General features: G+C 25.4%; 2 protein-coding genes across 5 annotated transcripts in view; one reads left to right on the forward strand and one right to left on the reverse strand.

Moving 5' to 3' along the window:
- Positions 1 to 6,614: 6,614 nt before the first annotated feature.
- On the forward strand, positions 6,615 to 13,404 carry Bma-eat-4 (conserved hypothetical protein,hypothetical protein; the record flags this gene model as incomplete). Its single annotated transcript, XM_043076124.1, has 12 exons — positions 6,615 to 6,728; positions 7,781 to 7,939; positions 10,206 to 10,324; positions 10,570 to 10,687; positions 10,921 to 11,095; positions 11,309 to 11,445; positions 11,516 to 11,665; positions 11,910 to 12,042; positions 12,272 to 12,382; positions 12,632 to 12,916; positions 13,045 to 13,152; positions 13,274 to 13,404. 12 exons carry the CDS (start codon positions 6,615 to 6,617, stop codon positions 13,402 to 13,404), a joined length of 1,740 nt encoding a protein of 579 aa, XP_042932058.1.
- A 2,211-nt stretch (positions 13,405 to 15,615) lies between these two features.
- The window catches only part of Bm8666 (Uncharacterized protein), a gene marked incomplete at both ends in the record, with an annotated part of 31,015 nt that continues 22,555 nt past the window's right edge, over positions 15,616 to 24,075 (reverse strand). The window contains 14 exons of one of the 4 annotated variants that reach the window (XM_043076125.1): positions 15,616 to 15,746; positions 15,935 to 16,109; positions 16,331 to 16,395; positions 16,504 to 16,644; positions 16,740 to 16,880; positions 17,009 to 17,120; positions 17,360 to 17,569; positions 17,780 to 17,869; positions 18,084 to 18,225; positions 18,401 to 18,630; positions 18,870 to 19,022; positions 19,339 to 19,494; positions 19,850 to 19,933; positions 20,685 to 20,788. In XM_043076125.1, coding sequence (XP_042932059.1) covers positions 15,616 to 15,746; positions 15,935 to 16,109; positions 16,331 to 16,395; positions 16,504 to 16,644; positions 16,740 to 16,880; positions 17,009 to 17,120; positions 17,360 to 17,569; positions 17,780 to 17,869; positions 18,084 to 18,225; positions 18,401 to 18,630; positions 18,870 to 19,022; positions 19,339 to 19,494; positions 19,850 to 19,933; positions 20,685 to 20,788 — 1,934 coding nt within the window. Of the gene's footprint in view, positions 15,747 to 15,934; positions 16,110 to 16,330; positions 16,396 to 16,503; positions 16,645 to 16,739; positions 16,881 to 17,008; positions 17,121 to 17,359; positions 17,570 to 17,779; positions 17,870 to 18,083; positions 18,226 to 18,400; positions 18,646 to 18,869; positions 19,023 to 19,338; positions 19,495 to 19,849; positions 19,934 to 20,684; positions 20,789 to 24,075 lie in introns of all 4 variants that reach the window. The other 3 variants (XM_043076126.1, XM_043076127.1, XM_043076128.1) reach the window with 3 other exon arrangements.

Below are 24,075 nucleotides of genomic sequence, written 5' to 3' on the forward strand. Positions count from 1 at the left end.
AATCGATAGGTATCAAAACGATTGTTATGGAAAGTATTAAATTAATAATTGACTATTTTTTTTTTTTTTTTTTTGTTATAAAAAATTTAACTCCAAAAATACAAAAAAAATCTTTTTTAAATTTTAATCATAACTTTTTACAAAGAGTAATCAATGCTTATCTAGTGTTATTTAGTTTAATTTAAATTTAAATTTTAATCTTAACAAGTATTGATTAGCAAAAAAAAATTTTCTGCTTTGTATATAATTTATATGACAATAATTTTGGCAGGTAAATCAAATATAGGACTAACAGAAATGCATAAATATGACAGTGACACTCATTTAAAATGCAAATGAAAAAAAAAAAAAAAAAAAAAAAAGAAAATTTCACATTTCACTTTTCTCTTTTCCTTGTCTTTACTTAATGATTGAATTCAAATTGTCAAATGAAATATTAAAATGAAAAATTTTTTATTCAAATCACCATGGCTGCTAATTTATAATATAATTACATCTTTCCCTTCTTTTTTTTTACTTTTAAGTTTAATTTAATTTTCATTCATTTCTATCTATCTTTCCATCTACACTTTATAAAACACGTATAATTAACGCTTTCTTAATTGTTAATTTAAAAATGAATTTAAAAATTTGTAATAATACTAATAGATTTGTCACATTTTGCATTGTAAAATATTTTTGTTTGCATTTTGTATTGCAATATAAATGCAAGCTAATAATTAGATGCAAAAAAAAAAGAAATATTTTAACAAGAAATTGAAATCATACTGATATTATAAATAAAGAAAAGAAATGAATTTTATGCAAAACTTTTTTTAGTTGAAAATCTTTAATTTCAATTTTAGGAGTTGAAAAAATAGATAAATAACATATATTAAAAAATTTTTGCCTGAAAAAAAAGCTTTTAATGAAATGTTATTAAAGTCTCATAAATTTCCTTTCTTTGATAATAAATTTGTAATTTTTTTATTTTTTTTTTTTTGACTGATATGAATATTGCTATAATTAATTTTCTTTAATGCTCAATAAGACATTAGTATTTCATTTGAAAAATGAAAAAAAAAAAAAAAAAAATAGAAAAATGAAGAGAAATGAAGAAAAATATATTTTAAAAAGAAGATAATTAACTTTTTTCTCGAAAAATTTTCGTAAAGATTTGATCAGTAAAATATACTAAACTGATTGTACGATTTAATGCTTCATTAATTTAAAAATTAAATAATGTGATAATTCTCAATATATTTATCATTTCAATCATTTTATCATTTTAATTTATTTTAATTTATTCATTTTAAATTTTTGACATAATGACATCTGAAAATGTCATTTCATAATATTTCAATGCTTTTTCCCATAGTATGCAATTGAATAAAATGAGAAAATGATCAGAAAATTTAGTTTTTCAAATTTTCTTACAAAGTTAAATTTAGGATATTAAAAAATTGATCCTATCAATAATTTCATTGTTAAAAATAACAAAAATTTTCAATTTTATGAATTAAAAAAAAAAAAAAAAAAAAAAAAAAGAAAAGTTGAATGAATTTTCATATATGTCATCTAATTTCACTTTCATTTATTTCATTAGTAAACTTTAACTTTTAACTAATTACTAATTTTTCAAGCTGTAATTTTAGCAACCAATAATTACTTGAATAAAATTTTAGTGTAAATAAGCCAGAAAAAAGAGAGGGAGAGAGAGAGAGAGAAAGAGGAGAGACTTTGAAAATTATAAGCTAATTAATGCTATTTGCGCAAAAAAAAAGTATACTTTAAAATATTTGATAAATTTTTATCATACATTTCAAACACATACACACACACACCAACATTCTTCTCACTTATAAAATTTTAAATTATTACAAAATCAAATATTTTTAGCAAATATTATTGGAAAAATTTATAAATTAAATTATCAATTGAAAAATTTTGTCTTTGCATCTTTCATTCTACTAATATCAATAAATATTACTTACTCAATTCATTTTGCTTTTTACCTTAGCATAAATTGTACTAAAATATCTAATTCCATTTAATTTGCATATTTAATGTATATTCATTTTGTTATTTTGCTATGCTATGCTATACTTACTTACTTACTTACTTACTTGCAGTAAGACTACTAGCATTACTTCCTTTTAAGATTTTTGCCCTTAGCAACTTAGCTAATCACTATTATCGTTTGACTTCAACGTCTTTCCTTCCTTCCTTCTTTCTTTTTTTTTTTTTTTCTTCACCTTTCTTTCTCTTTTTTTTCCACCATATTTTAGCTTTTCCATAAAAGCAAAAGCAGTATTAGCAAAGCATTTTTCCCTTAATAATTCATCGTAATCGTTTGTGACATTCCGCCTTTTCCATCACTTCAAGTAGCTGTTATTAGCCATGTAAACGACTTCTTCCTAAAATCCTTTCATTTATTCCTTCCTCTCTCTTTCCCTCTCTCTCTCCCTCTCTCCCTCCCTCTCTCTCCCTCTTTCTTAAGAAGATAATATCATTTCAATTTCACTTCTTAACTCTTCGTTTTCCGTCTTATTTTACAAAATTAAAAAAAAAAAAAAAAAAAAGGAATCTTATTTTTGCTATATGAATTGAACTTTAGTTATGTTAATAATTGATTTCATTTAGTTATTAAAAATAGAATTTAATTCTTAGTTTTATTTTACTTTTCACATAAAAGTTACTTAGTAGTTATACATATGTTTTCCTATTTAAATAAGCTCAAAATGTTTTTTTTTTTCGAATTTTTGCAATTTAAATGTTCATTCGTCATGTTATGTAGTCGTTTTGTTTTTTTTTTTTGCTATTAACAGGCAATGAATGATATCAGTTTTCTTTTTTTTTTTTTAACTTAAGATAAAAATAAGTTAAAATTTTAATCTTAGATAGAAACATATATAATTTAAATTTTAAATAAGAATACAAGAAAACATAAATTAAAATTTAAATCTTAGATAGAAATACAGGAAAAAATAAATTAAAATTTAAATCTTAGATAGAAATATATAAGTGGAAATAGCTTCACAGTTTTTAAATTGATCAAATCATTATCGAAAAGAGTCGAACATGGGTCACTTTGAAATTATTATCAAAATAGCAGTGATAATTTTGATATTTTAGTTAAGAAAAAGATATAATTAGAGATTACTTTGGTGACACAAAATGTGACAATTGCCAATAAATTATATAATAATCGTATTTTTCACATTTTTACCAATCAAATTATGTTTTTATTGCATCCTGAAATTACTTTAATCCTAAATTAAAACAATGCACCTAAATGTTTACATCTATTTCAATTCGAAATACTCGCTGCTTCAAATGAAAAGTGTCAAAAATAAAAAATTGAAAAATTAAATTGAATAATCGTTTTTTAATCAGTGATTTTCTGTGACAAACTTTATGTGACAACTTTGATAAGCAAGGATTATTCACATTTACAATTAGTTATTTGATTATATATTTCATATCACTGATACTTAATCAATTAGCTTTGATAATCTCAGCTTTAATCAATAAATTGAAAAAAAAAACACAAATTGAAATTTTTAAAAAATGCAAAAAGAAAAAAGAAATAAATATTTTTTTTTGATTAAAAAATTTGACAAAATTATCAAATAAATGCATGGAAAAATGAAAAATGCAAAATTATTAAAAGTCTTTTCATTCATTAAATCAAACATTTTTATAATTTTTATGATTAAATTTTTTTCTTTTTTAGCTTCCTCGAAGAATCAAAAAAAAAAATGTGCTCTAATGGTTTTTTAATATTTAATTAATTAATTAATTATTTTTTTAAAGGATATTTACATTTGAAAAAAAAAAAAGAAATTTAAGCATAACTGAACAGATAATTTTGAAAAATTATTCAAAAATTTAACACTTACGTTACGTTTGCTCTACGTTTGTTTTACGTTTCCTTTATTTATGTGCAACGATATTTTCCGCGTCGTTTATTTTTTTTTTAATATTACTCAAATCTTTACGAATCTTGATTCGTAAAGATACGAATCTTGATACTCAAATCTTGATTAATTCATTAAAAAAAATAAAAAGTGAAATGATTGTATTAAATTGAGAAAAAAATATAAATTGAAAATTTTCTTTTAATATTATTATTATTTTTGTTATTTTAGAACAATAGAAAAAATAAGTAATAAAAGCTTTTCTTTATTCAAAAGAATAGTTTATTGATTAGATTTTAAGAGAGTTTAAAAATATTTTCAGGAAATAAAGGAAGTATGATTCAGTAGTTATGAAAAAAACAAAAAAATCAAATTAGAAATAAATTAAAGTTAATATTGTTGGATTTCAAAAAAAAAAAAAAAAAAGAAAAAGAAAACTACTTTTAAAATCTACAATTCATGTTTATCTGTGAATAACTGATTAAATTATTATCAGTAATTTTCATAATTTCTCTAATCAATTAAATTTTAAATTCAAAAATTCTTTTTAAAAAAAAACACTTTTTTTTTAAAAATTCAAAACAATATGAAAAAATATTTGTAATTGAGTAATAACTTATTATTTTATCAACATAGGTGCTTTTTAAAAGAAAAATTCTAGCCCCTTTTGATTTAAAATATTAGTGAAATTAACTTTGTGACAATTTTATTAAGTGAAATTTTATTGGAATGAAATTTGCATATTTAAATCACAAAAATTGAAATGATATAAAAAAGAATACTTATGAGAGAAAAATAAAAAATTTATTCGACATATTTGATTATCTAATCGTTTAGCGAATAATTTTAATTAATAATTTCAATTTCAATTAATGAGAAAAATTCAAACAAGAAATTTTCATTGCTTGAGCAATTATTGATGATTAATCTTTCAAGCAAATGTAAATATTTCATTGCTGAAGTCTTTAATTAAAATGATAAACAAACTATTACAATATTTTTTATCATTTTATCATTTACAAAATGCTTAAATTTTCTTTTCTAAATTTTTGTATTTTATCAATTATTAAAAGATTTATTTAATACTGGTTGATTAATAATTAGAGATGTATATGTGAAATATCTCTTTCAATTTATTAAAAAAAATGAAATGAAAAAATGAAGAGAGAAAATTTTCTGTCAGATTAAATCTCGTTAATGCTAATACTAATTTATTCCACATTAAAATGCTCAGTGATGCATATCAGTGGAAATAAATTTGATATGATATGAAGAGAATATTTCAATAATAAGTATTACTAAAGAAAAAAAAAAAGAAAAATGCTATTCCTATTATATAATAATAAAAGTTTTTTTTTTTCATTTTTAAAAATTTAATTTTTTCTAAACAATTTTTCAACTTTTTTTTTCTTTTTTCTGCTTACTTTTTTAATAAATTTGAGAAGTGATAACTTTTTAAAAGTCATAAATAAAATGATAAGTTATCAGAATTCTTTTTTTTTTTTGTATTCAAAATCTTTTTCTACACTACTAAATATTATTGGCAAAGTAATAAAAGTATAATTGTTATTTCAATAATTTCATAGGTTATTCAATCTCTCTCTCTCTTTCTTTCTCTCTCTCCCTCTCTTCCTCCCTCTCTCTCTATCATTTTCTTTTCGGTAAACAAAGAAAAAAATTATTTTTATTGCTATTCGAAAAAAAAAAAAAGAAAACAAAGTTAGCATTTTGAAATTCTTTGCTTCTGTCTATTTTCTTTGTCTAATATCAATTTTGGTATAAAATTTCTGATAACAATTTATCACTCAATGATAAATACATAAATTAAAAAAAAAAAAAAAGGAGATGAAAGTGTAAGAGTAACTGATTACAGATATCAGTGATAAGATAAATCTTATAGTTAACGCTATTACATATTTACTTGTCAATTTTATGAAATTCTTATTCAACATAATTATTTGATGTACTAATTCATTAACTTAAGAAATTCTTAAATGACTAAATTTTAATGAAAAATTTTAATTAATTTTTGATTGTTCAAAAAATAAAATTATGCAAAACAACGAATTTCTTAGTAATCCGATTGTAATTTTTTAAATTTTAAAATTGAATTTTAATAATAATAATAACATATACATACTATTTAGTATTTTGCTTATAAATCGTTAATCATTTCTATGTTTTCTTTAAAAAAAAGACAAAAATATTTTTTGATAATTGCTAATTTAGTTTCTTTCTTTTCCTTAAAATTAGTACAAAAATCCAAATGAATCATTCAAATTGCTTATAAAATTTTTTGTTTTGTTTTTTTAAAATATCCAAATTTCTTATTATTTCTTCGATTCTCTATGAACAACAATGATTATTTGATAATTTATTTGCTAATTTGATAATTGCTAATTTACTTTCGTTTTTTTTCTTAAAAAATAACAAAAAATATTCCAATGAATCATCTAAAAATTATTTCTACCGAATTTTTTTTTTTTGTTTTTATTTTTTTATTCTTATTTTTTAGCCAATGGCTTACTGATTTAGGCCATTGGCTAAAAATAAAAAACATTCCTGTAAACTGTCACATTTAGATGACATCACATTACATGAAGGTCAAAGGTTTTCAAAGCTGTTACTTGTGTTAATTTTAATTGCGGAATTTCTAAATGCAACTGGAAAGATTCTTTTCAGTTTTTCCGGACGGTAAAACAAAAAAAAAAATTCATGGAACGAAGACAATTTCAAAATGTTGATGAATTGGGATATGAATTAGATGAAGCAACGGATAGTAAACAGTCTAATATTGCAATGGCTGCTGCTTCCAACAAATTACTTAAAGTAAGTAATTAAAAGTAAGTAAATTAAAGTATGTGTGGATTTAAAATGAAATAATTTTAATTTTTTTTTTTTCTGTTAACATTTAGAATTTCTGTATTTTTCAATAATTTCATTTAGCTGAATTATTATACCTAAGTAAAAAAAAAAAAATGAGTTATTATTAATAAATTTTTTTCAGTGATAAACAAAAGTTAATATTTCATCAATTTTGAATAAAACTAAATTTTATAAGTTAGTTTTTAAAAATATTTAAAGCAATTACAGCAAGAAATTCTAATAAATTCGCAGTAACAAATTTAGAGTTAATTGAAGAAATAAAAAAAAAAAAAATTAAAATGAATCATTTTCTAAATATTAATTTGCATATCAAAAATTAAGTAAGCCAAAAAGAAAGCACATTAATTTTAATTAATTATACTTAAATGTTGGTAAAGAAAAAATAAATAAATAAATGAAAAATCAGTAATACTTAAATTTGATAATGAAAAAATAAATAAACAAAAATTTCATTTAAATAAATAAATAAAAATTTCATCTATTTTGTAAAGTAGATGAAATTAATAAATGATTAAATATTTTTCATTACATAAATACTTTCTAAAGTATAAGTAATTTACCCCGATAAACTATAAGTAATTTACCCAGACAAACTATAAGTAATTTACCTAGATAAACTATAAGTAATGTAACCAAATAAATTATAATTAATTTACCTAGATAAACTATAAGTAATATACTGAAATGGACTATAAGTGATTTACCTAGATAAACTACAAGTAATATACCCAAATAAATTATAATTAATTTACCTAGATAAACTATAAGTAATTTACCCAAATAAACTATAAGTAATTTACCCAAATAAACTATAAGTAATTTACACAAATAAACCATAAATAATTTACCCAAATAAACTATAAATGATTTACCCAAATAAACTATAAGTAATTTACCCAAATAAACTATAAGTAATTTACCCAAATAAACTATAAATAATTTACCCAAATAAACTATAAGTATTTACCCAAATAAACTATAAATAATTCTTTTAGGCAACTGACCAGTGTTCATGCTGCAATTGTGCAAAACGTTGGCAACTTGCAATTTTGGCTAATTTTGGTTTTTTAATTGTTTTTGGCATACGTTGCAATTTTGGTGCAGCAAAAAATCATATGGCACGTGATTATACAGATCCATGGGGCAAACATCATGTTAGCATGCTTTTATCTTTTTTAAAAATAAATTTTATTAAATTTAAATTTTACAAAAAAAAAAAAAAAAAAGACAGACAATTTATTTTTATTAGAAATGATTATTATTTCTTTTCCAAAAATGAATGATTTTTTTCTTTGCAAATTTGCAAAAATTAGAGTTAAAAAAAAAAAAAAAAAATTCAAACTAACAAATTGTTCTGTAAAAATTTGAATTAAACTAATGTAAAATTTGAAATCAACAATTGAAAAGTCTCAAATTTTTAGGAGAAAATTTCCATTTGCGAATTATTCTTTTGAATAAAACAATCAAAATAAAAAACTCCAATTTTTTATACATAAATAATTGTTTTAAAAACAAACAACAAATGTATAACTAATGCTTTAAGTAATTAAAAAATGATCAAACATTGATAATAAATTAAAAAAAAAAAAAAAAAAAAAACATTTTCAACTAATGTTTGTTTGTTTGTTTGTTTTTTAACTTTCCAAAAATTTCTACTTCAATAATAACTGTTATATCGATCGTTTTTCTATAACTGAACTTATCATTTCTTATCACAACTGAATTTGTCAATTTTTTTTGTTATTTCAAATTTTCTTGGACTACTTTTAACAAAATTGAAAATATTTTATCAAATCGATTGACAAATCAATTTGTTGCATTAATTTTTCACTCCAAATTATTTAAATTATCAAAAATTTATTTAATTTAAAAAAAGCTTATTTAAATTATCAAAAAAAAAAACAAAACCTTAGCCATCTCTTTTGATTATTTCCATTGAAAAGAAATTTGTCTTACAGTGATAATACCTGGCATTAATACCTGGTGGTTACTTTACCTTTTATTAATGTTTTACAATTATGAAAAACTTTTTCTTAATGACTGTCAACAAAAAAGAAATGAATAATTTATATTCTTGAATTTATAAATAAAAAAAAAATTATTCTTATAATTCTGATTGCAATAAAATTTTAGTTTTCATTTTAAATTACTCATTGTACGCTTAAATTTCTAATAATTTACCTAAAATGTTAAAAAATTTAAGTTTTTCTTTTTTTTTTGCAATTCTATTCATAATGAACTTAATTTTTTCAAAAAAAAAGCTAAAATAATGAATGAATAATTTTATTAAAATAAAAATTTTCTAACTTTCATAATGTTTACAATTTGATTATTTGTCTCAATCAATAATCGAATTTTGAATAAATTTTTGCATTCAATGGGGTCATTTTTTTAAAAATTATAGAATTTCATAAAAAAAATTTGAGTTTTATCCTCAAAGTTCCATGATTTTCCCTTTCTTTCTCTCTCTCTCTCTCTGTTTTTTTCTAATTTTTTGAATTTTATAATTCTTAAAAGTATAATATTCAGAGGAAAACAAAAACTTATTTAAAATTTTTGTTTACTAAATTAACTAAGAGAAATATAATTTCTAATTGTTGACATTTTCTTTCATTCAAAATTTACTAATTTTTGTTGTTATCAGATATTTTCTTATCATTTTTCTATTTATATCATCAATTGTGTATATTTGAACCTTTTTTTGAAATGCACTTTTTAGTGAAATGAATTTTAATAATTTAAAATTTCAACTAAAATAGTTCAAAAGCTTTTAAACAAACTTTCTAACATTTCATGATAAATTTTCATTAAGTAAGTAGCATTCAGTATTTCTCTCCAATTTATGACATTTCATTTCTTTATTTCAACTTCAAAAATAACTATATCATAATTTTTGTTTGTGCTAAAATATAAAAAGTGAAATAATGAAAAACATTAAAAAAAAAAAAAAAAAATGAACAAAATAAAATTAAAAATATAATTCCAGATTAAGCAGAAAGCAATGCAACAAATTATTAATCTATAAAAGTTTGATTTATGTGAATTTAATTTATACTTTAGCTATTAGAGTTAAAAAAAAAGAAAGAGAGAAAATCATTAATAAAAATATTGCTCAATAATTCTTTTATATTTTAAAATTATATTTTGAAATGAATCATAAAAATTAGAATTGTATTACAATTAACAATTAATTATATTTAATCATATGATAAGAATAAAATATTTATATGGAATAATTCCGGAAAAGTTAATAAATCTTCCGGAATAATTACGCTAGAAACAGAAACAAATTGCACTGTTTTTCTTTTTCTTTTTTTTTTGTTTTATTTTTTCTGTTTTTGATTTTATTTTATTTCATTTCAAATATGAGAAAAAAAAATTTTTTTTTTTTTTAATATAATAAATTATAGAAAATTTTAGCGACGTGAATTTAATTGGACATTAACAGAATTGGGTGTTATGGAAAGTTCATTTTTTTATGGTTATTTGGTGACACAAGTACCGGCAGGCTTTTTAGCTGCTAAATTTGCACCAAATAAGTAATAAAGTTAAAATTTTAATTTCTAATTTAAACTTTTCATTTCAAATTTATTTTTCAATTCAAGATTAAAGGCTTTTTTCTCAGTTGTTGCTTTTTCTTCGTTTTTCTTCTTCTCATTTTATAATTCAATATTTTGAAAATTATTTGAAATTAATTAATATCTATTATTATTACTTTAAAGTAGTGAAAAAAAAAAAGTTTCCTGAAAAAGTAATTATTTTTTTTTTTTTTTTTTTTTTGTAGATTATTTGGCCTTGCAATAGGTTTGGCATCATTTTTCAATATTTTGTTACCATTTGCATTTCATGCAAATAATGATACTTTAATTGCATTAATTCAAATATTACAAGGACTTGTACAAGTATGTTTTTCTTTTTCTTTTAACTGATAAACTTTTACTGTAACATTTTCCTTTTTTTAATTAAAATGAGTATATTTTAGGTAACAGTTAAATAATTTTTAATTTCTTTGTTATTTCAATAAAATATCATAATAATTTGAAATGATTAATTAATATAAGGAAAGTATTATGATAAATTATTTGAGAAATTAAACATTTTTCATTAAATTATTATAAAATAGAGCAAACTTCAGGGTGTATCATATCCTGCAATGCATGGTGTTTGGCGCTATTGGGCACCACCATTAGAACGATCAAAATTAGCAACAACCGCATTTACTGGTTCTTATGCTGGGGCGGTAATTGGTTTACCAGCTTCTGCTTGGCTTGTTAGCTACATACATTGGTCAGCGCCATTTTATGTGTATGGTTCGTTTTTTTAAATAAATTTTCCTTTTTTTTTTTTTTTTAATCGTAAAATATTAAAATAATATTAGAGTGACGTATTCAAACGTGTATAAAACGTATCCTAAAAAATTTATCCATCTATAAATTTTGTCTTTTTCTTTTATTAATTTAATTTTTACTCATTGATATGTAATAATTATATTTTGAAATGTTAATACTTCTTTTTTTGAATAGGTTTTGCTGGCGTAATATGGGCAATATTTTGGTTTGCATTAACATTTGAAAGTCCAACATTTCATCCAACAATTTCAATGGAAGAGAAAAAATATATTTTAGAAACAATTGGACCAGTATCAACAAGTCATCCAACAGTAAGTTTTTTTTTTTTTTATAAAATTTTTATTTATTTGCTTATTTGATTAATTTTAATTTAATATTTAGCTTTCATCAATACCATGGAAAGCAATATTGCAATCAAAACCAGTTTATGCAATAATTGTGGCAAATTTTGCACGAAGTTGGACATTTTATCTTTTACTTCAAAATCAACTTACCTATATGAGAGAAGTGCTCAATATGGCAATTAATAATGTAAGCAATTTATACCAAAAAAAAAAAATTTCACTTATTTTTTTTCGATAACAGCAAAATATCACTAATTTTTCACTTTCTTTTTCTTTAAAAAAAAAAAAAAAAAAAAAGATAGGTTAACAAATAAGCTAAACAATTGATAATTTAAAAGCAATGGCTTAAAATTTTATTAATTCTTTCTTATTTTATCATATTTAATTTTGTTAATTAATCGATGATTACATTTTATTTATTGTACTTACAGAGTGGTTTAATAGCTGCTTTACCGCATGCAGTGATGGGTTTAGCAGTACTTGGTGGTGGTCAACTAGCCGACTATTTGCGCTCACGTCGAATTCTCAGTACAACAGCAGTGCGGAAACTTTTCAATTGTGGCGGTAACTGTTAACTGTTAACAAAAATCTCTCTCTCTCTCTCTTTCTCCTATCTAATCAATATATTTATTTCAGTCATATTTAATTATCAAAATTTTTCTTTTCTTTTTTTGTATTGATAATATCAAATTTTAAAAATAATGCGCATATTTTCTCAATTATTATTTTTTCAATTTTCAATCCTCATTAATTAATATAATACTTTTTGAATGTGATAAAGTAACATTTATAGGTTTTGGTGGTGAGGCTATATTTATGTTAGTTGTAGCATATACTAAAAGTGATGCAACTGCTGTATTTGCACTAATACTTGCTGTTGGTAGTAGTGGATTTGCAATTTCAGGTTTTTTTTTTTTTTTTTTATTATTAAATTACAACTAGTTGTTTTTAAAATTCTCTCTGAAAAAATTTCATTCCATTGCTTATATTTTGATTCAAATGAGTTAAATTTTGAAAGCTTTATCAATGATTGAAAAAGAAATGAAACGATTAATTTTAAAAGATTTAGTTTAAAAAAAAAATTACAATTTATCATATTTTTAAATTATTTATTATTTATTTTATTTTTTATTTTTATTTTTTTTTTTTGAAGGCTTTAATGTGAATCATTTGGATATAGCACCACGTTATGCAGCAATATTAATGGGTTTTTCAAATGGTATTGGTACCTTAGCTGGTCTAACATGTCCATTTGTAACCGAAAAATTAATCGCACGTGGACCACGAGGATGGGAAAAAGTATTTTTGCTTGCAAGTCTCATACATTTTACTGGTGTTACCTTTTATGCTGTTTATGCATCCGGTGAATTACAAGATTGGGCAGAACCAAAAGATGAAGAAGAACCATGGTTCAGAAATAATACCTATAAAAGCACCAGTAAGTTTATTTTATTTCATTTTTCATTCTAATTAATACAAAATAAATTAATTGATACTAAAAATTTTGTTGAAATGTTAAATTGAAATTTAAAATGATATACCATAACTGATTTTCTTTATTTTAAGGTATAGATACCAGTGGTGGTGGTGGTGGTGTCGGTAGTCATTATGGTACAGTAAATTCAGAACAACGACAAAATGATCCAATTCCTGATTTTAACAAAATTTGGAATGGTTGTATAGCATAATATTGTTGATCATTTCTTTCTATAAAAATTATACTTTATTTAAATCAAATAAATCATCAAACTATCAAATTGATTATTTCCATTTTTCTTTTTTCCTTTTTTTGCAGATTCATCTTCGACAATAGATTCAAATGAAATGAGAAATAGATACGACAACTTATCAACAACAGCTAATCCCACCATCTATAATGATTCGAAACGATATAGCAGCACAAACAACAATTACGAAGGATGGTGATCAATCATAAGAAAGTCATTTTATTTAAATCAAAAAAAAAAAAAAGAAAGTTCATTATTCATTACTTTCGAGAAAATATCGCCAAAAATTACGAATCAGTCATATCGATAAAGGGAAACTTAAGTAAAATGTAAAAATGTAACATCAGTTACATTCAAATATTTCTGATATTACAGTTACTCTCTCTCTCTCTCTTTTTTTTTTTTTTGCAATAAATTGATACTTAACTTATTTTAACTGTATGCTACTGTTTTATTATCAACTTGAAACATTAAAATTTATAAACGATACTGGTATGCAACGATGATCCGTTAACAAACATTGATAATACATTTAGTAAAATTTAATTATCTTAGGGAAAAAGAGAAAATGCTTAAAATTTATTTCCACTGTTAATATCGTATTAATAGGAAAACATTAAAAGCAAAGAAATTTTAACTTTTCGAATACTTTTAATTTTATTTTATCAAAATGTTTCGATTTCATAGAGCTCAATCGTTTACAGCAAGTTGGTAAAGATGCAACATATTTGCAACAATAAAAAAAGAAATCAAAAATCTGTTATCAAATCAAAAGCTCAATAAAATTGTCACTCAATTCATAACTTATGCTGACACTGTCAATAATTAATTAAATTATACTAAAACGCATATTCAAGAGATATAGGAGAGAGGGAGAGAGAGAGAGAGAGAGGGAGGGAGAGAGAGAAGAAAAAAGAAGGAAATGTCAACAATGCTTACAGTTTCTATTTTGCATTAATTCATGCAAATAACATATAAATGATAGAAAAAAAGTATTTCAGAAAGAGCAAAGAAAAGAATACATCTTCTTTTATAATTTGAGCAAATTCAAATTTAAATTTAAAAAAAAAAAAAAAAGCAGTACGAATCTCAAAATCCGGTAACAAACAGAACTTCTAAAATAAAATTATAAATAGTAATTATTACAAATATTTTGCTTTTTTCTCTTTTGAGATATCACATTTAATGTAAAATTAATCTATTTCAAACTTTTTGAACCAATTCAAAATATAATTTTTTTGTTTGTTTGTTTTTTATTGAAGTGTTATAGCTGTTTCCCAAAAAAAAAAAAATGATCACTAACTTATTAATTAATTGTTGATCCTAATTATGATATGTGATACAATCCTACTACATCCTACAATCATTCCTAAGCTTGAAAAGAAAACAAAGGAATACAATATCAATACACACCGGGCGCAACAGATGAGATGAGCAAATTTCTCTTACAATATGAAACAAAAAGATCAATCACATTCTATTACTTGTTGTTGAAGGATAAAAAAGTGAAAAGAAAAAGAAAGAAAAGAAAAAAAAAAATGAAGAAAAAAGAAACTGTTAGTAAGAATTTAAAATTTAAAACTTAAATGAAGGAATAATTCTGTAAGGCATCATTTCTATCACTTAAAATTTCAATGTTAAAATATGTATCAAGAGTATCATGAAAATTTGATGCTATCAAATAAGCTGCTTTACCCATCTTTGCGCTCTTCTCTCCGGATAATACTGAAAGCTCATAATACAATAAATACTTCATACTTTGCAAGCTGCTATTTCTCAAACATGATGAATATTTTCAGGTTTAATTCATATTTACATAACAGAAATCAGAGTTTGAAAATGAACCAATCAATTTCCTATGTTGTTCAGGATTGTATGATCACAGTGAGATCCATTATAAAACTTTCCCGCTCTACAAAAGGTTCTGGGAAGTTAACCAAATTTCTTTAATCTCATAGCAAATCTATTTTTACAACATTGGCCATTCCGGAAATACTTCAATAAATCTGCTAATCCCATATAGCTATGATTTCTGAATATATTTGGCGTTTTTCAATAAGCTAGCAATCCTCAGTTATTTTCTGAATATATTTTGAGTTTTTTTTTTTTTTTTTTTTCAACAGATAGCTCTTCAGTTCAGAACTGACCTGCAGAGCTATCTGTTGAAGTTTCTTCAATAAATTGGTTAATCCTTAAATACTTCAATATCTTCCCATCTCAAAATCAAAATCGAAATTTACATTAAACAGATAAATTGACAAAAAGAGAACAACTAAAATACTATAATAAAGTTAATACAATAAAACAATAGGAAATATACGAAAGATAAGAACGAATCTGTTCAGGAAAGCAATATAGTGATAATAACAACAATTACGGATATGAGATTGCACCTCACCGAAAATGCCATTCATTTCGATCCTCCTACGCCTTTGTCACCCTCTTTTGTCATTTCTTCCTTCTTTTTTTGTTCATTTGATACCCGTTTCTGCTTCTCTAATCTCTCTTTTCGTTCTTTATATTCTTTGTATGTCGTTATTACTAAAAGGAAAATGTAAGTAACTGGAAATTTTCATAGCTATTTCTCTGCTTTCAGGAAATATCACGACCACATTAGCTCAAATTCTCAGAGGAAGAGGTGAGGTGAGATGTAAAACCTAACTTACATTAGCTGAGCTACATTAGCAGCTTTTATAACAAACTGCAAGAGACAAAAATAATTGGCTAACCTTCTGTTGGATGTTCTGTGGACTGGAAACATTTCCACATTCCAATCGCTGTTATTATTTCAGGTCGTTGCCTTATATCGACAACGGTTGGTGAACCTGCAGCTGATGCATCACTTTCCGGAAGAACAACTTGACGACCTCCATCCAAATTGAGCACTATCCCGGAACATCGAGGCTATAAACATCATGTTATCCATAAAACATCACTGGAAGTTCCATAGCTTCACAGATTGAACAAACCAAGACTAGGACAATTACCTACTACTGTAAATACAGGAATATTTTCCGTATTTGACTGCTTGATAAATAGGAAGCCATATTGTGATTTATAAAAGTCTAAAACTTATAGTACAAGAGCGAAAAATGTGAAATTCAAATTCTATATAAAATTCCTACTTTAAAAGCCTTCGAATCCTCGTCAGTTTCCTTTGGCATAGTTTTAGAACTCTTCGATTCTGATTCTGAAAGACAAACATGCTATCTTTGAAATAAATTTATTAAATCAACAGAAGCTATTCTTGTCATGAATTTATTGTTAGCTTCATATAACTAGCAAAACCAAACGTTACCTTTCGACACAGTTCCAGCAGCTTCGTTTGGATCAAAAAAGAAGGAATAATCTTTCACTGCTGGGTCACTGCTTACCGATTCCACACTTACAGTTCGCTTTTGCTTGCTATATCCCGGCTTTTCTTCACTTTCCATATGACCTAAAATCATGAAACTTAACAGTCTTTCATGCATTTCCTGAACAATCAAATTGTCTCAGAAATGTCACATCAAATATATTTTGATAATAGCTCACCAGAAATGGAAATCCCACTAACGGAATGTTCTTCTTTGATCGATGCACGAAGATCCAACGATGCAAGAGGTGCTTCACTTGGACGTGTTTCAACATTATCGTACAATCGTCGCTTGGCTATATCTGCCCAAGATTGTTGAGCTGAAAAAAACCATCTTTAATGGATTTGCAAGAAAAAAAAAAAAGAAAAATAAATTAATCACTTTAAGAAATCCTTTAAAAAAAATTTCTTTAGAATATGCTATTTATTCGTTCGAAAAATTATAAACCTGGAGCTTTTGTATTAGGAATAGTACCACTGCCAATATGCTGCTCCGTTATTTTGCACTTCGCATCTGACAAACTTTCCGAAAGAGATGCAACAGCCGGTGAAGAGCCACTCTGCAACTAAAATTTTCGAAAACTGATTAATCAACAGAGTTCGATCACATAATGAAGTACTTTATCGAATGGTTTTTTTTTTTATATGCATATTAAATAAATGTGAAAAATGAATGAATAGCCAAAATAACAAATATGATTCACAGCACAAAAAAAAAAAGAAATCCAAATTCATCACAAAAATTGTGAAAATATTTTTGTTTGAAAGAAAAAAAAAAGTTACAGATAGCTTAACTTACGCTTCCAGCAGCGACAGAATATTTTAAAGTCAACGGTTGACTGCTACGATGATCAGGTGATGCTGTTCGACTTGTTTGAAGGGAAGATGGTAACCCACATTTTCCCTTCTTGTTCATCGATACTGAGGTAGCAAATTTAGAATGCTCCTGCTGTCTTTGCTGCTCTGGACGAGCACTATCAGTGATGCCGATAAGTTGACTTTTTCCACTCTAAAACAAAAACTTAGTTCATCATAGCACAGCATATGTGATCAAAATTGCCAATTAGTTTAAGAGATGATACAGTGATTAACAAATATGTTGATGGTGTAAATTATGAATATTTCGTTTCTCATATGTCCATAGTAAATATCGCAAAACTGAAAATAGTTCAGACATTTCGTTCAAGTCATATCGATCAGTCAGTCAGTTCTGACAAACCTTGTTCTCTTGTGCTTTCATAAGAGTATTATCAACAACATCTGAAATTAACATCCGAAGTCGTGGAGGAGTCGAATATTTTTGAAAACTCTGAAAAGTTAAATAAAATTAGAAAAGAGTAGAAAAAGGCTACGAACACAAAACCACAATAAATTTAGTTTTTCTGTACACCATAAATTTCTTCTTCTCTTCCTGTTATCGATCACTTCCAAATATCGAGTTGGATCGGAGCGAAACAGTGGCACACTGCATTAACATAAACAAAGGTCAAATTTTTAAGAGAATGAACAAGCACGAAACAAACCTCGCAATCAACCGATGATGGAGAAGTGTTTCCACGTGAAGATAGTTGGTTTCTACGGCTGTCCGGTGGTAGTTGTACTGAGCTTCGTCGCAATCTATCTGCATCACGCCTTACATTTGTCCTAGCACCTCGATCTGTCGTGCTGCAACAATGATGTAACACTTTCATTGACTAAAATATTTCAGTTTTTTTCCCACCATTTCATTAATTATTAAGCTTTTCTTGCAAAGTTATATTCTCATGATAAAAAGGTCATAATTCACTAAATTTTCCATACCAAAGCTGGACTGTAGAAAAACTTCGTATTTCTATCATACCTATTGAAGTACACGTTCTTCCTATCCATTCCCGATCCCGTAGTTTGTTGTTGATGTTGAGTCAGAGCAGTAGCACCTTTCCTCTTACTCTTAGCAGTGACCTGAATAAATTCAGATTCTTCGGATGTTACTGGTAAAGGATTTATTTCTTCATCATCAGCACGATAATTGGCGCCATCACTTATAAAGTCGCGTGAACCAGAAGCACCGGATTGTTCATCCGTATGATACTGCAACTCAGTTTTCTAAAAAAACACTTATTTTACATCGAAACAAAGAATTAGAAAATTTCTGTTAAAATCAACATAAGCTATTTTAAATCTTGAAATTAATTACAGATTTTGTTTTTGTTTTTTTTTTTTCAAAGTTAAAATTTTCTTTTAGTCCTTATTCGAAAGAGAATGATGCGTAACTTCACGGCAAATCTATAATTACTCATACCATAATTAATTTCAAAAAAAAAACATACGATGTCATCGGAGAAGTTGGAATTTGCACCTTCATCGGCACTCAAATATTGCTCTTCATCGTCCATACCTTCATCCACTGTGCTCTTCGCTGCGATCATAACACCACTCCCAGTTTCTTCTACCTTATCAGGTGATAATGTTACGACTTCCGTCTACAAAATCAAATTAGAATATAAGTTATAAATAAATTTAGTTTTTCGTTTTTTTAAATCAAATTTTATATTATTCACTACGCATTAAGAACTACCAATAAATACCTGCAGAATGGACTGAATTAACTTTTAAGTAATACGAATTTTCTACTACTTCATACAGAACTAAATTATATTTTATTGTTTGCCTTCTCAACTTTCTTTCACTTCCAACAATCTATTCTTTCTTTTTAGCTCACTTCATGGGACTTAATATCACATGCGTGAGTATAGATAGAGCGTACAACTAAAATCCAATTAAACCAAAAGATAACACCTTCGATGTTCTCGTCTCCGTCGTTAATGATCCATGTTCAGGTACATGGGTAGTTCCCTCCACAACAACCATCTCTCCTTTTTCTATATTTAATGTTTCCATGTTGGTTGAGAGTTCAGCTATCTCTTTATCAGTTATGGCAGAGCGTCTTGCAGCCTATTAAAAAAAAAAAAAAAAATATCATGTTTAATAAAAATACCAAAAGCAATAAATCAAAAGTTCCATCTAATCATAGTAATATTTTGACCTTATGTTTTTTCTTTTTTTTTTTATGGAAGTAGAAAAACAAATCTTTTCATCATTAGAGACATTCAAGTCTCGCTAACAATCTCTTCTTTTCTTCAAAATCATCACCTATAATAAGAATCACAAAATAGGCAAACAGATATATGATAATCAAAAGTTCTTGAAATACTGAAACAACTTTACAAAGAATGTATTTTACGGAAAACTTCTAGTATCGTTCTTTGTTAAATTAACTCAGATAAAGTAAATACTAATTTTTCGGAACCTTATCTGCTTGTCGATCTTTTTTGTCACCTCTTTTACGACCACCACTATTTTTAGAACCGTTCGCTACAACAGTAGAATGATCCTAAAAGAAAAGAAACGATATTCTAAATCTTAAATATATTATTGCTGGAGTAATATGTGACATGCAGCATCAGAATCACACGTTCATCTGCTGTTACAGTGATTGTAATTTTATAACAGCTGAGTACAATTACTGTTAACAGCAGCTATAATAATTGCATCAGTAATAGAAAAGGAAAATATCTATAAATCTTGTGAATATCGATCTGATGTTATCGCCTAAAATGATAGGAGTAATAGTAATAATAATAGTGACACTACAAGTAAATGAGTATCGGATCAATGATCTGCCGAAATATTGTTGCATATTCGGAACAGGTAGTAGTATCCGACAGGGTAATGGTACCTGGAGATAATGGAAATGGAAGAAGCTAAAAAGGATGGAGGAAATTGGATGGAAATAAATGAGAGGAGAGAAAAAAGGAAAAGGAAGGGAGGAAAGAAGGAGAGATATGGTGAGCAGTACTTGAAAATGCAACCATTATGTGGTACTTCACAACAATTACCTCATAGCAGCCACAGCGATTAATAGTCGCTAACCATCATAGACTCAATGGTCAACACATTGACCTCAATAGCATCCTACCCTTTGACCTATCAAAATATGGATTGCTGAGTATGCACTGCAAAACAATAATTCCTCTGAACTATCTCCTCCTCCTCCTCCTCCTCCTCCTCCTGCATCAAAAAGACCACCATTACTCAGTTTTAAAAATGCCAGAAAAAAATTTCATTTGAATAGAAGTAAATACCTTAGACGCATTTGTTCCATTCTTTTGATTTCCTTTAACTTTCCCTTTGTCATCTCCCTCGATCCGCTTCAATATTTCTTCAGGTGATAAATTACCCATATAGCCTAAATTAGTGTCATATAAAATGCAAAAAAAAAGTGAATTAAATCATCAATTTAAATAAGCTTCTTTTCGAAGTTCGAGTTGTCGGGAGGAGTAATAGTTAGGATCAGATTATGAAAACACTCAACAAGCCTATTCCATTTATCATATCTCCTTCTACATTTATACATACATCGAAATTTTATATGCAATACTTTTTCAAATTGTTTAAACAATTTCACAGCTATGCATTACGGCAAAAGAAATAGTTCCTGGAAATGGATGGATAGATGGATGTATCAATATTAACAGAAGTTTACTGCCAGAAGAGAAGACTGAACTTTTTAAGTTCTCATCTGGTAACATTATCTTCTCATATCTTTTACACTATGTCTCCAACAATGTACACATGAATATCAAAAAAAAAAAAAAAAAAAAAAAAGGATCAGAAAGCAAAATTAAAATGTAGAATTATAGATAAAATATTTAAAAAAAAAAAACAGGAAATGATAATAAATTAAGGGGAAATGGTATTTTCTAACTCTCGTTATCTTGAATCTACTAAACAGATAAATGGGAGAGAGAGAGGGAGAGAGAGAGAGAGAAAGAAGAGGAAATAGAAAAAGTAAATGAAATGAAATGAGATGAATAAGTTATCCCCTTCTTTACCTATTACCAAACGAAATAACAATGCAGAATGATGAAGCAAATCAACATTGATATAGTATGTTTGGTGTTAAAAAAAATCTTACAAAATATAAACTTCCTTAATTAGAATTAAACTTCTACAACAAACCACTGATGAAAACATAAGTGAACGTTTAATCCTATAAATATAGTGGAGGGTTTAATTTTTTTACACATTACCTATTATATCATTCCTTGTATACAAATTTATGAACAGCAGATTGAAATGGAAGAGCACAAAATATTTCTCATCTCATTACTGCATTCCATTCTCGAACAAATATCATTTTAGCAGCATACTTTACTCAAAAGATAAAATGACCATATCATATATCATTGTGATTGCTGTCATAGCTTTTTCTCTCTCTAAGGAGAAAAAAAAAAAATAAGCTGAACAATTACTAATTTATGATACTTTTTAATATTGTTTCCTCTAAAAAAATGCTTTACTTATAAGTTTTACACAAGTATTTCACACTTTAAATCACATAAATTACAGACAAACCATCTATAAATTTCTATATTTTAATTACTAAAGACAAATCAATGAAGTGCTAAAATATACAAGCAATATTATCTGTTGCATATGTACATAATAATATCTAATGCATTTCACTAACAATATATATATATATCAAAAATCAATTCCATTAAGGTTTTACAAAATTTGCTATTTCAAAACAAAGCTAAACGAAAGGCTTAACTTTCCGATATTTCAAAAATGTGTGTTTATATTCATTTCTTTTATCATAAACTTTTGAATGGAATGGTAGTTATTTTTTACTAATAAATATTACCACATTACTACCATTATTACAATTATCACTAGAACTAGTGCATATTCCATTATTCATTAAATGATGTATATCCGAAAATATGATGACAATGAATCATCATCTCTCATTCATTTTTTGCAAATCCCTTATTGTTGTCAACACCTATCACAATAATAGCTGCACATCATCCACTATCCTAATAGTTGTCTCTTTAAAGAGAAAGAGAGAGAGAGAGGGAGAGAGATTAGTAACCCTAATCTCACCGTATGGAACAAAATTGAAGTTCCTTTCGAGTAAATTATTCATACGTTACCTATACATGAATACCAAACACTTATTATTCGCATAACCGTCCCCAACTGAATTCTTTAGGGAAGTCTATCACTTTTCATCACTGTTCCTATCTCATATATCTTTTAAATGGTTGGGAACAAAATGTTGCTGTTATAAAAAAGAAATAATTTTTATAATTTAACCGGTAATTACGTATCTGAAAAGTAAAGAGATATAAGAAAATTTCAGAAATAATAAGATATAACCATTTCTGCCTACTTCAATTTATCTTACAATAAACATTTACTGATTACATTTACTGATTAGTAACACTCTTAATCCATTTCCTAGTAGATATTTACCTCAATAGTTGCAGACGAATAGTTGAACTTATTTCTTTATTGCCTTTATCAAAAACATTATTGCTTCCTCATAATTATAATTGCTTTTCCTTACTTACTGATAAACGATCGATTGATTCCTTTTACAAAACCATTTCTGTTATAGACAATTCAAAAATGAGATATGACAATATTGCTCCTGGCTGTAGTTCACCTACAGAAATGAAAATGGTCCTTTTATAAAAACAAATTCCGTTATGGGATCAGTGACATTTCAAATCTTGAAACAGAAGAAGCAAAAAAAAAAGCGACAATATGACTCATCAGAAAGAAAGGGACACAAGAAAAATTTGTGAAAAATTAAATGACTGAAATGTGTCATCAGTCAAACCAGTTATCATCAATCTATTTAGCTATTTCAAAAAATATGCTAATAATGGTTAGATTTGTAAAAACAAAAAAAAAAAAAATAACAATAACACCCAAATCTATCAGTAAATACGTTACAGCATATAAAATACTATTGCATTCAGTGACAAGCAGCTTTTAATAGATAATTTAATGGATTTCTATCCAACAATACGAATTCTATTCTTAAAATTTTCATCATTCATTCTTTTGATATCACAATATGGCACTCAGAAAAACTATCATACCAAAGGTAAATAAATGAATATGCGATGATAATTTGAATAATAAACAATGTTTTTTTTTTTTTAGTTTCAGTCATTAGCATTAAAAAAAAAAAAAAAATTATCAATACTTTAAAATTGAACACCTAAAAAAAAGGAAAAGAAAAAAATAAAAACAAAAACAGGGAAGCATTTAAATGATTCACTCCTTTTTTTTTTTTTAAATTCTTTAAATTTCAAAAAAATCTACACAAGAATTTCTGATTGAAACTACTAATTGATAATGCCTGGTATGAAATGTACAGTAAAAAAAAAAAAAAAACAATTCTCATTTAAACAAAAATAAAAAGTTAAAATGAAGAAAAATCATTTACAAATGCATATAGAAATGAAAATAAAAAAAAAAAAGTTTTAATTTGTATTTGCATTGTGTTCAATTTTATTCCTTTCATTTTGCAAAATGAAAAGGAATAATACGCTTAATTAGCTTAGATTACCTAAACAAATTTAATTCAAGAATAATAATAGTATGGGAAATGAAATGCGTTGTGGATGAAAAATAAATTTGCACAACATATGTGCATTAATTGACAAAAAAAAA

This window comes from Brugia malayi (assembly GCF_000002995.4).
Source record: "Brugia malayi strain FR3 genome assembly, contig: Bm_v4_Chr1_scaffold_001, whole genome shotgun sequence".
Taxonomy (NCBI): domain Eukaryota; kingdom Metazoa; phylum Nematoda; class Chromadorea; order Rhabditida; family Onchocercidae; genus Brugia; species Brugia malayi.